This window comes from Chrysemys picta, chromosome 6 (genome assembly GCF_011386835.1).
Source record: "Chrysemys picta bellii isolate R12L10 chromosome 6, ASM1138683v2, whole genome shotgun sequence".
In the NCBI taxonomy this organism is placed as follows: Eukaryota; Metazoa; Chordata; order Testudines; family Emydidae; genus Chrysemys; species Chrysemys picta.
Genome location: NC_088796.1, coordinates 118,989,502 through 119,003,499, shown reverse-complemented (window position 1 = coordinate 119,003,499; position 13,998 = coordinate 118,989,502). Strand labels below are relative to the sequence as shown.

The window sequence follows — 13,998 nt, the reverse complement described above, 5'->3', positions numbered from 1 at the left end:
CTTACCTTCACAATAATTATTCCAATGTCCCTCCTAAGTCAATCTGCTGGGTCATCAGAACCCAAACACTACTCAATTCTTTTGTGGACAGAGAACAATTATGTGTCTTGGTAAACAGTTCGTACCAGAGTTCTGAATTCCACAGTAGATTGGCTGAGCAAAATCCAGATCCTGTCGGGGAGCAGAATTACATCAATGTTCCTTTTAATTTGCCACAAATTTGTAACTCCCCAGTTGAGTAAAAAAGGAAAGTAGATATCAGTGTTTTTTTTTTAACAAGTTCCTAGGAGTGACGCATTTACCCTTGGAATTTCAACCTAGTATGTCATTCCCGCAGAGTTCTTCTGAATATGGCAATTCTTTTGGTAGCCCTAGCCTGGGCTCAGAACGCCTTTATTCTTTTTCGAGTGCTTGCTCAGGTCGATTCCATTCTAGGCTGTGTGTGCCCACATGCACAGTTGGAGACTTTTGCCTTAGTGGTATCCGTAGGGCCCGCTGTGGCACCCTGTGGAGTGGTAGTCTCATGCGATGGTATATCAGGCGCTACCGGCCCTACGCCCTCTCAGTTCCTTCTTACTGCCTGTGACGGTTGGCGCGCCTGGTCTTGCTTAGCAAGAGCATTAGCGATTCTTCACTGTTCAGATGGTTCTCCTTTATTATTTAGTCAGTGATTAGTGAGCTGTTAAGTGTTTTAGTAGTTAGAATCCCGGCTGGGACTTTGTCCTGGAGGGGGGCATGCCCCACTCCCCAGGCTTTAAGTCGTGTTCTGAGTGCAGCCAGCCGATGCCCATCAGCGACCCTCACGAGAGTTGTCTGAAGTGCGTGGGAGAGTCCCATCGAAAAGACAAGTGCCAGATCTGCAAACGTTTTCATCTCCGAACTCAAAAAGAGCCGGACGTTCAATTAAGGGCCCTCCTCATGGAGGCTGCTCTGCGCCCAGCATCGGAACCCTCACACTGGGATTCCATGCACGGTACTTCAGCGTCGGCACACAGTGCACCGCTGGCACTCGCCGATACTGAAGAAGCGGCCTAAGTCGTCTGGTCCGCAGGCACCATGCAAGGGAGCTTCAGGCAAAGGACCTGAGCTAGGCCTGGTGCCTGCAATGGAGGTTCTTGGGGGTACCACTGTGGTCAGACCCCCTAGCCCAGCCAGGGACCCACCTCTGAATCCGGGGAGCGGTAGGGAGCCCCAGCCCATCGCATGGCCATCTGTGCCTGAGGTGGGCCCAGCGGGCAAAGAACAGTTAGGCCAACTGGCACTGCAAATGTCTGGCCAAGACACCAGATCAGAGGACCAAGCTGGTGATGGGAACGTCCCAGACCACAGGCATTGTTCCCCTTCGCTGGGGTCAAAGACCCTGGTACTGCAACCCGGGTCTCCAGATCTCTGACGCCACGCTCTCGGCTGACAAGACACAGGACTCTGGAGTCGCGACACCAATCCCCATGTTCTCGGTACCAGTGGTGGTCCTGCCAGAGATCACCAAGGCACCAGTTGCCCATCGCCTCGCAGGCCGCCTAGGCGTCGGTCTCCTCAGATGCGAGACCATTCCTGGTCGCAGTACCGGTCGCCAGGGCTATGGTACTGTTCTTTGGGCAGGAACCAGCCCTCGCTTTCCCCATACCAGTCGCCACTGAGAGTCAGTGGTCTGGATCGGAGGGACAGTTTAGTCCTTCCCCTGTCTGGGGAGAATAGTCTCCCTGTGAGGAGCCCACCAAGGCACCTGCAGCACCAGCATGGGTTCAGGGGCAATGGCCCACCCAGTGGCAACCTGTGGGGGCTGCCTGTAATGCCGGCACCGTACTCACATTGTTCCTTCCAGACAGCATCGCACAAGCTGCCCCCAACACAGCCAGCGCCAGCATCGGAGCAAGAGACCAAATCTGAGGTGGTGACCCTGAGGGAGGCCCAAGCAACTGTGGAATGGTCCTCGGTGCAGCAAGGGGATGCCCCCCAACCTTCGTCGGAGTAGTCATCCTCATCGTCCCCAGATGAGGCGGTGGCGGGGCCCTCACAAACTAGGAACTTCCCTCCCCCATGACTTCAGGGAGCACCAAGCCCTCCTTAAAAGGGGTAGCAGCCAGCCTGAACTTGGAGGTTGAGGAGCTAGCTGAGGAACCTGATGACCTCTTCAGTGTCCTTCCCTCCTTTGCCCCAGCCTGGGTTGCATTCCCGTTCACCCAGCGGTCCTGAAGATTGCCAAGTCAATGTGGCAGACCCCATTTTCCATTCCACCCACATCCAAGAAGGCAGAAAAGTACTATGTCCCCCTGCAGGGGTTTGAATACCTTTACACGTACCCTCCTGCAGGGTCCCTGGTCGTGTCTGCCATCAACGAAAGGGCCAGACAGGGCCAGGCAAATGGCAACCCCAAAAATAAAGATTTCAAGAGACTTGACTTATTTGGCAGAAAAATTTATTCCACAGTGAACCTCCAATTTAGGGTGTCTAACCATCAGGCCCTACTTGGCAGGTACAATTTCAACCTGTGGGACTCCATTGGCAAGTTCAAAGAGAGCCTCCCACAGGGTCAGGCACAGGAGTTCGCCACTCTCATAGATGAAGGCACGGTGGTAGCCAGGGGTGTCCTCCAGATGACCTGGGATGCCACAGACTCGGCGTCCAGGCTGCTCACCTATGCAATAGCCATGAGGCGTAGCTCCTGGTTACAGACCTCTGGGTTGTCCCAGGAGATGCAACGTACCCTCCGGGACCTCCCATTTGAGGGAACGGGGCTCTTGGAGCTAACTAATGCTAGGCTCCATGGCCTTAAAGACTCCCGTGCCACCCTCCCCTCCTTAGGCCTTCATACTCCTCAGCAAGCCAGGAAACTGTTGCGCCTCCGCCATCCTCGAGGTCTTGGAGTACCCCTCATTCCGGCTCCTACAAAAAGACAGGGATTTTAAGCAACTCCACCAGTCGTCGTCTCGTCCACCTGTGCAGCCTGGTCCTTCCGGTGATCAAAGCAGGCAGAAGCAGTCATTTTGAGGGTGCACCCGAGGACAATGCCTCAGGCACTGAACCGGATCCGCTCCTTGTCTTCCTCAACCACCTCCGCCCTTTCTGGCCACCCTGGTCCCGTATCACCTCGGACCTCTGGGTGCTCTATACAGTCTCATCGGGCTATACCCTGCAGTTTGTAGCTGACCAACCCTTCTATCCACCTTCCCCGTCCCCCTTCAGGGATCCTTCTCATGAGCAACTCCTCGTTCAGGAGGTCGAAAACCTCATGAGTCATTTAGACTGGAATTGACATGAGCAAATGGTTACCTACTTTCATAATGGTTCTTCGAGATGTGTTACTCATGTCCATTCCATTCCCCACCCTTCTGCCCCTCTGTCGGAGTTGCTGACAAGAAGGAACAGAGAGGGCACAGGGCTGGCGGCGCCTGATAAACCGCCACGTGAGAGCGCCACTCCAGAGGGCGTCACAGCTAGGGCCGGCTCCAGGCACCAGCTTGGCAAGCAGGTGCTTGGGGCGGCCACTTCGGAGAGGGGCGGCATATCCAGCTATTCGGCGGCAATTCGGCGGACGGTGCGGGGCCGGGCCCGGGGGCCGCTCAGGCCGCGGGGCCGGCGCGGGGCCGGGGGCCGGCGGTGCTCGGCCAGGGGCCAGCGCGGGGCCGGCGGTGCGGGGCCGCCGGTGCTCGGCCGGGGCTGGCGCGGGGCCGGGGCCCGCTCGGCCGGGGGCCAGGGCCGGAGCTGAGCCGAGCCGGGCGGGAGACGCCGGGGCCAGAGCCTCTTGGCCTGGACTGCTCGGCCGCACCCAGCCCCAGCCCCAGCTTACCTGCTACCTCCCTGTTGCCTCCCTGTTTCAGGCTTCCTGCGAACATTTGATTCACGGGAGGCAGGGGAGGGGGAGGAGCAGGGGGCGGAGCATTCAGGGGAGGGGGCAGAGTTGGGGCGGGGACTTTTGGGGAAGGGGCGGAGTTGGGGCAGGCCCCGGGCCCCATGGAGTGTTTTAAAATGAAAATATGGTAACCCTCCTATATGAGCATGCTACAAGTCATACTAGTTAGGCGATACAACTCTCCTTGTGCTGTACAGGACAAGGAATAAGCTGTACTGGTGTATAAGCAATGCGTTGTACTTGTATGACTTTAAATAAAAGGAAATTCACACCTTTAACCAAATGTTATACCAGTACAAAATTTCTGTGGACCAGGCCTTACTATGTATCAGGTAACGGATTGTTGAAAATGGACCTGAGGCATGCCACTTCCGCTTATCTTCCTTTGGTTTCTTAGAATGTGAGTATTGATATAGGGAAGAGATTTCTCTTGCTACCCAATTTTTTTATTGTACCTTTCCTTATGCAGAGCATATTACTTTTGTGGTTGTTCATATTAATTTTTCAGGTAATTGCATAGCTGAAAGAGAGAGTCCCAAATGAATACCTAAATGCATAGACTTAATTTCAGGCAAATTTACAAACAAACTGAATCATGTTCTTATGTTTATTTCGAGACCAGAGTTCAGGCATTGCACATGCATTTTATTTGTCAGTAATGTGATCAATCTTCCCATTCTGTACTAAGTCTGATATTTATTTACGTTAAGACCACTTTGCACTGCTCTGCCAGCATAAAGGGACCTTACACTCACTTTAAGCCCTCTTTACATTGCTTTGGCAGTGCCAAATGGGCACACGTTAAATGAGAATCCGACCCGAGGGATTAATGATCACCTGATAATTCCATGTTCTAGCCTGGTAGCCATTTTGTGGTGGCCTTTCTGCTGTCTTCATATAACTTGTAAACTATTGAGTGAAAGAAGTTTTCAATCCTAAAACAATGTTTTATTTGGAGTTAAGGTGGCTGACTGGTAAAGGCGTTTAATTCAAGTTAGCTAGGGATTTGTGTATCATTATTCCTATTTCTATATCACAGAACCTGAAATCATAACTGGTAATCTGTGGAAAATGTATAGCCTCTGATTTTTTTTTTCTTTTGTTTTTTTGTGATGAGGTGCTAGGAGAGTACTCAGGTGTGCTTGTGCAGAAAAGATTTTGATGAACAAGACAAAGTCAGTTCATTTATTCTTTCCTAGTGGTGTTGGGGTAGTTCTATAATGAGTAACTTTAATTTACTACACTCGAGCCAACATCCACAAATTCCTGTGATCTGTTGTTCCAAAAAAACCCAAACTAATATCACTCCACTATTTTATAGTGCAGTTTAAATGTGGAAGATGTCCAAGGCTTAAAAGCATGAGTCTGATGCATCCTTTAAGGAGACCAGGCTCTGTAGGCCCCATTCCCTGTGGATTGGCACAGAGAGAGCTACGCCACACATACTGACCCAATAGATTACAGTAATAGTCTAGAAAGTAAGGATCTTTGGCTGAAGGTGATGGCTAGTCTGGAATGGACCAACAACTTCTTAAAGGTTGCTGTTAGTGTGGATTTGTATTTGGGTAATAAGCTGTTTTTAAAACAAACAAACAAACAAACAAAAAGATATGTGAATGGTAAATGTTTTGCCTTTTTAAACTTTACAACCACTTTTTTTCTGTAGGCTCTGGATGGCCAGAATATCTACAATGCATGCTGCACTCTGCGTATCGATTTCTCCAAGTTAACAAGCCTTAATGTAAAATACAACAATGACAAAAGCAGAGACTTCACTCGCCTTGACCTTCCTTCTGGCGATGGCCAGCCCTCCCTTGACCCCAACATGGCTGCCGCTTTTGGTAAGGAAACCTCCCTTCTAGGTAAATATAATGGAGCAAGTAACACTCTGCTTTTTATGTTGTACTGCCCTTTAGGAATTTCCATCCTCATTTCCCAAGGTTCCTAAAGGAGAGTGACGCTAGTGAGTCCAAAGTACTTGATGCCAATAAAGTGTATATGAAAGTTAAAGAAAAAAATCTACTCCTGGAAAATAAGTGAATATCTTAAACTGAATTTCCTCAACCAAAAGTTCTTCAGACTTTTAATGCCAAAAGCTTTTGTTTCAAGGCATTCTGTAAACATAATTATTTACTCACCACAGGGCAAAATTTAGTAGTATTCCAAACTATCAGAAGTTGGTCCAATAAAAGATATTACCTCAGCCATCTTGTCTCTCTAATATCCTGGGACCAACACAGCTACAACTATACTTCATACATGAGAAATACTGTGCATCAGACGGTCTAATTACACAATAGTCTACAACCGAAACTTTGGTTCCATTAGGATGCTTGAAAATTGTAAGTATTTTAGAGAGTCTCATGATTTGTTGGAAAGCTGCGCTTTAAAAAACAACCCCCCCAAAGCTAAACCACAAAATGTACATTACTAAAGGTCTGGTTCAGACTTTCAGAAGATGAAAATTCAGAGATTATTGCCAGATGCTGTACAGGGTGGTATAAGAACCTCATGTTAGGTATATGTGGTATTTTCTGCCCCCCATAAGATCTTATCATGATCTCTTAGTTAAAGATTGCCTTGAGAGCATGAGGTTTAATATCCCTTCCAGCATTTATCATTAATTATGATATTTCTCGATTATTTTTGGTATCCATATAAATGTGGTGGTGGTCTTTGGAATTTGGTATGTTCTCAGCCTCAACAACTTCTGGTGGCAGTGAGTTCCACTGTTTAACTATGCAGTGTGTGGGAAAAGTATTTCCTTTCGTTGGTTTTGAATTTGCCATCTTTCATTGAATGTTCCCTCAGGAATGAGGTATGGAAATAAAATTTTCTAAGTAGGTATGGTTTGTGGGGGAAGGTGTGTGTGTGTGTGTGTACGATTAATCTAAGTGAAGTACTGGAATATGAGCTGCTATGCTTACTGAACAGCTTTTGTAAAATTTAAAAACTGAAGATGTATTAAGTAGTTTTAACAATTTATTGTGGGTAAAGGTATTAATTGAGGGATACTAAGGATTTAAAGGGAGATGCATTGACCATATTTGAGACATGTTGTAGCCATATACACTTGTATTCCACAGGGCTGCTTAACAGTTAATGCACTGCAGTTATTGCAGCAGAAGAGACCCAAAGATCCAATATATTGGCTGTGGTGTTGTCATTGTGGCTTTGGCAATTTTATTTAAACAACCTCAATGGTAATGGAAATTATGAAAGAGGCATTTGACTAGCTGAAGAAGGTGTAGCCATCTGTGCTATTTTGACAACTATTTCCAGCTCTCTTGGCAACCAGCAGCTACAGCTGACAAGTGAGATTTCTAGCTCTTGGCTGTTGGATGGGTCTTCATTAAGGGCCAAATGCGTCCCTTGTTATGTAAAAAATAAAATATATTTCTATAGTGCAGTCCAACTGGTCAGAGTGCTACAAACGGGTAAGAAAATCTTATTTTCCTCTAGCACAGTATAACTTTCTGATGTAGTCCTGAGAGATGACACTCTTTGCTGTTTGGTTGTAGGGGTTTTGTTAGGAAGTATGCACATAATGAAGTTAGCTGTACTTGTTATTTGGCAGTCGCACTGTTTTTAAAGTAAGTAAAAATGAAGCCATGAATATTTGTGTAATAAAATAAGAACCATTTCTGTTTAAAAACAAAATTATTGTAAGTCATCAGTACGGTATCACGGAAGCATTGGAGTCTCTCAATGCTTAAGATTGTGCCTGTTACAAACCTGGTAAGTTGGGTTGAATCAGGTTTAGCTAATTTGCCTGAAACTTCAGCAAGAGGGGGAAGAGTGATTATGGTACAATAGATTAAGAAAAGACTTGGATATGATACAGGGTTTACATTACATATTTGTGTGCTGGGACTGGTACAAACACCACCAGATCCTGTCTACTTTAACAAATAACCCATAATTCTCCACCAGTGCAGCTGCACCAAAAAGTCTGGAAGTGCTGGTATAGATAGAATTTGGGCATCTTTACCACTTCATCTAACCCTAGAGGTTTAATATGTCCAAAATCACAAGAAGCCTTACAACTGCAGGCAGTAAAAAATTAAAATTGTCCAATTTCTAGCATCTGGCACAGACACCTTTTATTTGAAAAGATGGTGAGAATTAGATACGTGCACATATGAAGTGACAGAGGTGAGGTGTTCCTGTCTGGAGAAATAGGGCTCCAGATTTTCCAACAGTGGTAGCATGAGTGGAAATGGTAGTACGGACAGAGCTCAAGTGTCTGAGGATAAAATGAAATGATAGTGAAGAAGCTGGAACCCTGGGCTTGTTATTTAGCAAGTGGAGGCTGCAATGATAGAGAATTCAGATAAAGCCAGCAACAGTGGTGGATAATTATCAGTATGTACATTTAGCGGATTTAGTCCTTATTTTAGGATTTGGATATTGCAGTTTAAGTAATTACTAAAAACACTGCTGTATTTAAAACCATTTAATGTTAAACATTTTTGTAGATATCTCGTGTTAAAAACTTCTGATGCATTTTGGAATAAATTTGATTTGAAAAAGCTTTTTTCACCATAAGGCATAATAGATTTTCTGAGAGTTTGCTTAGAATCTGCAGTCAACTAGATAGCAGAGGATTTTGTACATATGCTAGAATTCCTGATCTTCCTGTTTTAGCTGTATTCTATTCTTGCGTGTCTGTCTGGTATCGGTGTCCAACATACAGGTCCCATCTGACAGAATAAAAGCCCTTTGTCATTGCTTCTTCAGTAATGAATGATAATGGAAACTAGAACTGTGAATGAATGATTAGTGCCCATATTGCCAAAACTTGTCAGTATAATGCACCAGTGCATGTATTACAAGCATAAAATGTGATGTGATTAATGCTTTGCATTGTTTGTATAAGGGACTCTTTGTGACTACAGATAAGAGGGGAGTAGGCTGCCAAAATAATTTATGTCAGAGCTTAGGTGTCTGCTTCAGTTGTTTAATGTGGTAATTCCTACGGTATTGCACTATACCCACTAATATCCATATTATTTTAGGAAATGTATCTAATTCAATTTATCATTTCTGTCTTTGGGACTTAAGTATTTAAAAAATGAACATATGATCATGTTACTTACTTATATAATGTGTAGGTAAGTCCCTTCGTTTTCAGTTTAAACTGATTTTTACTGAAAAAAAATCTTGGGTTTTACAAAAAGTATTCATTTTCCCCCCAATTTTCACCCTACTTTTGTATCATTCAAATATATAAAAATAACTTGTTTTATTAAGAAAATACAATATGTTGCATGAGATATATGTATTACAATACAGTAGTCTGTGTGCATATGCAAAGCTGCCTGTCGGAGTAAGGCTATATATTAGTATAGAAGATGCACACAACAAACAAGCATGCACGCAAGTTCTAAAGTGCATGTACATATGAACATACTGATGAATCTCATGCCCACCACATACATATTTCAAGCTGATAATAGATAACAATTTAAAGCTCAGACACTCTAAAATGGAAAGAAAACAAAAATCTGTATCAGAATACATTTCAGAACCCAAGGAAGAATTTCCAAGTTTAAAACTAACAAAAACAGGAGAAAAGGATGAAGTTGAGTATATGCAGAGCAAATGGTGTGGCCCCATTATTAAATATAAATATTTATAGGTTAATAGTTCAAGTCTACAACAGTAAGCTGTTGGTTCAAATGAAAAGTTTTACTTGGGGATTAGAGATATATTATTTTCTTAAACTCAGAGGTGGCATTTGTTTTGAGTTCTGTTTTAGTTTTGCATCAAACCACATTGAATTCCATTCATCAAAGCATTAATCTACTGAATACTTTCCCCCATCCTTCTGTCCACCAAAATAAACCCTGATATTTACCCAGAAAAACATTAATATTTTTTCCACCGATTTTTCACCTGTTTTTGTTGTTGTAGTTGTAGTAATAAACACTGATACATTCCTGGGGTAAATTAAATAAAATAAAAACTGAAAATGAAGGGCCCTATGTGTAGAATGCATTTCTCAGAAGTGGTGGACTAAAGTATAGTTGAATGTGTAAACAAGCAAACAAAAGAATCTAACATTTCATTTTGAAAGGGGTGTGTGTGTGTGTGTGTACATACACAACACCAACCTATGTGCTGCTCAGGGTAATTGGGTGATTTTAAAACTATATTAAAATGAAAGCAGTTAAGAAAGCAATCTTTGTTCTAGATAGGGCCCCACATGTTTCCTGATTCCCGGTTTGTAGCCTTAATCATTGCAAAGAGAAGCTTTGCAGGTGGGGATTTGAGCACTTGGGAAAGCAAGGGAGGCAATTTGTGATTGTAGAATAAGCGCATTTGCTAGATATTTCTTCTAAACTCATTAGCCATAAGATAGTTAACACTAACATTTAAACTGACATTGAGGTTTCAGAGTTAAGCCATTGAGATCAATGAGGCAGTTCATGTCCCTCTGGTATATTGTTTCAGGCTGATCAGTTTGTTCAATTAATATTTCCCCCTGACAACTTCGAAAATACAGTTATATTTTGTAAGTAAAAGACGGGTGGCATATTGAAAACTAAAAATTTGGGACATGTAAAATTAATTCAGTTGAATAGCAGAGCAGTTGACTGTACTCTGTTGTGTTGATTTTATTTCTTAATTTGTTCTTTGTTCCCTTAAGTCTTCCCAAAATGTGACTTCAAGTGGTCATATGTGAGGGCAGTGTTTGAGATCCTGTCCTGGAAGAGTCTACTTTTGAACGTATCCAGATTGTTCCCATAAGTGTTTATGGGTTTAATGAGTATCTTAAGGGCTGTCTATGTGAACATTTTGTTCCTGGCAAGGTGGGGTGTGACTCTACCCCATGCTAGCCTGCTGTAGACTAATTGACCTTGTGAACCCTGCTGATACATTTAAACAGTTAGTTAATATGCTTTGATCTAGTCCTGTTTCAAAGAGGACATTAACAGGGTCCACAAGAACACTTAGTCTGCAGCAAGCTAGTGCAGGTTAGATTTACACCCCAGCTTACCATAAACTATAAACATTCCCATAGACATGCCCTTAGAAATGAAAAAGATCCAATAAAATATCTAGTTAATCTATTTGCATTCACATTTGTTTTGTGAGGTTTTCTAATCTTGTATGTTTCATGATTGGGCATTCATTGTTTTCCTTGGGAACAGCATTCTATTGTTTAATATTTTGCTGTCAGGAATTTTCCCATGTTCATCTTAAATCTTACCTTTTTAATTTTATTTGGTTATTTCTAGTTATATCCCTTTGGTTAATATACATTCCTTCCCTTCCTAAGTGTTTACTCCCTTCAAATAAGAGAGCAATTACCACATTTCTTATCTTTCTCCTTTCTCAAATAGATGTCTGAGGCTGTACATATTAACATCCTCTTAGTAGTCTGTAACCTTCAATTTATCTGAGTATGTGAGGGCATTGATGGGGACATCTGTCACATGTGCTTATGGGGAGTAGGAAAGTATTTTGACATAGTCAGAGGAAGGAGCCAGCTCCTGGCAAATCTTGTTGATACCTGGTATCACATAGGATTCAAAATTCCCTGTCCATAGCCTCACTCTCTGCAAAAGCTCTCAAGTTAGCCAAGGCTCAGGCTTCTCTTCTTACCCTTATGCCTTCTCCCCTCCAATTGAATTCTTAGACACAGAGGAGAAACTTTTGACGTGCTACAGTGTCAGAACTTAGCTGGACATTGCTCTACCAGTCTGCTTTTTGCTGCTGTATCTTGCCAGCAGAGTAGCCTTTGCCCCAGCCTAATTTAGGAAGAGATATCAAGGCTGATGCCGAGAAAATTATCTAAAATAAATCCTAAATTTTAAAGGTAACTCAAACTCCAACTAGAGATTTAACCCAAATGTAAGTGTATTGAATGGGGGTTTGGTGTGGGATGGTAGAATCCATTCACTATTTACTTTGTTTCACTGTGCTAGCATTTTCTCTCTCTTCTTTTGATATTTAGTGTTCACAACGTCTTCAGATTTTTATTGCAGACCAAACAGGGTCAATTCTGATTGTATCTTTTAACCTTGTAAATATTTTTTTTCAAACATCAACTTTGGTTGTTGAACCTGAGTTCTGTAAAATACAGTAAAACCTTTGGAAGGGTGTTATTCTGAAATGTCAGTGAGATGAAATGTCCCTCTGTACTGATAATTTTTCTATTTGCTAAATGTGTTGGAATAGATTTTAATTAGATGTGTCTGATTTCTAGGCACCCCAGGAATAATCTCTTCACCATATGCCGGGGCTGCTGGATTTGCCCCAGCCATTGGCTTTCATCAAGCTGCAGGTAAGTCTTTATTTTTTGTTTGGTAAATTTGAAGACTGCCTTAAATTGTTGAAATCCAGCTAGTTAAACAGAATGATAATGCAGCAATATCAAGATCTATAAGTATTCATAAAAAGCAGTCAGTCTACCTCTGTTTGCATAGCATACTACCCAAAGTATTACTATTTAAATTAACTGTAGGAATTACATGTACTATTGGTTGCCATAATTAAGGCTATGTTTTTATTCACGAAGGTCGCGGAAGTCACAGAATCCGTGACTTCCAGTGAACACCGTGAATTCAGCCCTGTTGGCCGGGAGCTGTGGGATCCCCCCCGAGTTTCCATGTGGACAGGGCCGTAGCTCCCAGCGTACATGGACTCCGGGAGCCCCCAGAGCTGCCCAAGGCTGCAGCTCCCAGCCGCCTTGGGCAGTGGGGGCCTCCCCGCAGCTCAGGGGAGGGTCACCGCGGTGCCATGCTAGGGCACCCTGGAGCTCCAAGCCCTCACAGGCGGTGAGGGGGCCCAGAGTTGGAAGCTGCCCCCACAGCTACCCAACCTCTGCAAGCGGTGTGGAGACCCTGCAGCTGGGCTCCCCATTTTGTGGGATATTTTTAGTAAAAGTCAGGGACAGGTCACAGGCTTCCGTGAATTTTTCTTTATTGCCCCTGACCTATCCATGACTTTTACAAAAAATATCCGTGACAAAAGCTTAACCTTAGTCATGAGCTACACTCTGTCATTTGTGCTCTGGCTTCTGATTCTACTAAGAAATTATACATAGTAAAAAGGGCTATTTGAAAGTGACAAAACTAGAAGTCTAATTGTAAAAATGATAGATTACTATGGCTTTTTTGCTTAACTTTTTGATATACATGCTTACTACTTTATTACTCAATATCTCCTTGCAATGTCGCTGTCGCTTTATTTTGAGGTAGTGGGGGGTTGTATTTTGGAGTGACCATCATGAGAAGTGCAACACCCAAAAGCCTACAATTAAAAAGCAAGCTCTAGTAGCACTAATTCAACTCCCAAAATAGCCCACCTGCCCATGCATGTCCCCCTAGCCTCCAACCCAGAGATCTGTGTGTTTTTGCTAGACACAGTTGTATGACAGAAGGGACTGAGCCAAGAAAAAGTGGGTGGATTTTTGTTGGGTTTGGCGTTCTTGTCCCAGGAAAAGAGCTGGAAACCATTGGTATATATCAGTCTTTTGGGAGAAACTAAAATATGCCTATGGAGCCTTTTATTATTGGGTGTTGAATTGATTTTTAAATAAATCAATATTACATAATTTGAGCAGGTTTTTTTAATCTTCTGAAATAGTTTTCCCACTTCCTTTGGGCCATAAGTTGAGTATTGTTTTTCAGGTCTTTCAGTCCCATCTCTTCCTGGAGCACTTGGTCCTCTCGCAATCACCACATCTGCAGTGACTGGACGGATGGCTATTCCTGGAGTTGCTGGTGTTCCAGGAAATTCTGTTTTGCTTGTCAGCAACCTCAATCCTGATGTAAGCTTGAATGGGTGGAATCAAACAATGCAAGTAGTTGGTAGTTTGATATTCGCATAGAATATATGTTAAAATATTTGTCCTAAAATTTAAATTGGAAGTTAGACAAAGGAGGATAACAAATATTTTTTTACTTTGTTTATGTCAGAAATGGCACCGCAGCCACATCACTTGCTCTAAGTAATTCGCAATATTGGCAAAGATTAGAACCATATGCTAACTTCATAGAATCTCAGAAGAACATGGACATCCTCATTAGAAACAAATATAACATGGGGGTATAACAATGGACATGCTAATTGGAAGAAGCTGTCTATTGAGAGTCTGCAGCTCTTGCAGTCAATAGACCTCCAAAGTGAAGAGA

General features: G+C 43.3%; 2 protein-coding genes across 5 annotated transcripts in view; one reads left to right on the top strand and one right to left on the bottom strand.

Annotated features, from left to right (window-relative positions):
* The window catches only part of SNX30 (sorting nexin family member 30), a 582,715-nt gene that overhangs the window by 470,125 nt on the left and 98,592 nt on the right, over positions 1-13,998 (bottom strand). The window lies entirely within an intron of this gene.
* PTBP3 (polypyrimidine tract binding protein 3) overlaps positions 1-13,998 on the top strand; it is a 106,637-nt gene that overhangs the window by 76,355 nt on the left and 16,284 nt on the right. For 2 of the 4 annotated variants that reach the window (XM_065550557.1, XM_008176061.4), the window contains 3 exons: positions 5,520-5,694; positions 12,069-12,146; positions 13,495-13,634. In XM_065550557.1, coding sequence (XP_065406629.1) covers positions 5,520-5,694; positions 12,069-12,146; positions 13,495-13,634 — 393 coding nt within the window. Of the gene's footprint in view, positions 1-5,519; positions 5,716-12,068; positions 12,147-13,494; positions 13,635-13,998 lie in introns of all 4 variants that reach the window. The other 2 variants (XM_042850385.2, XM_024112568.3) reach the window with 1 other exon arrangement.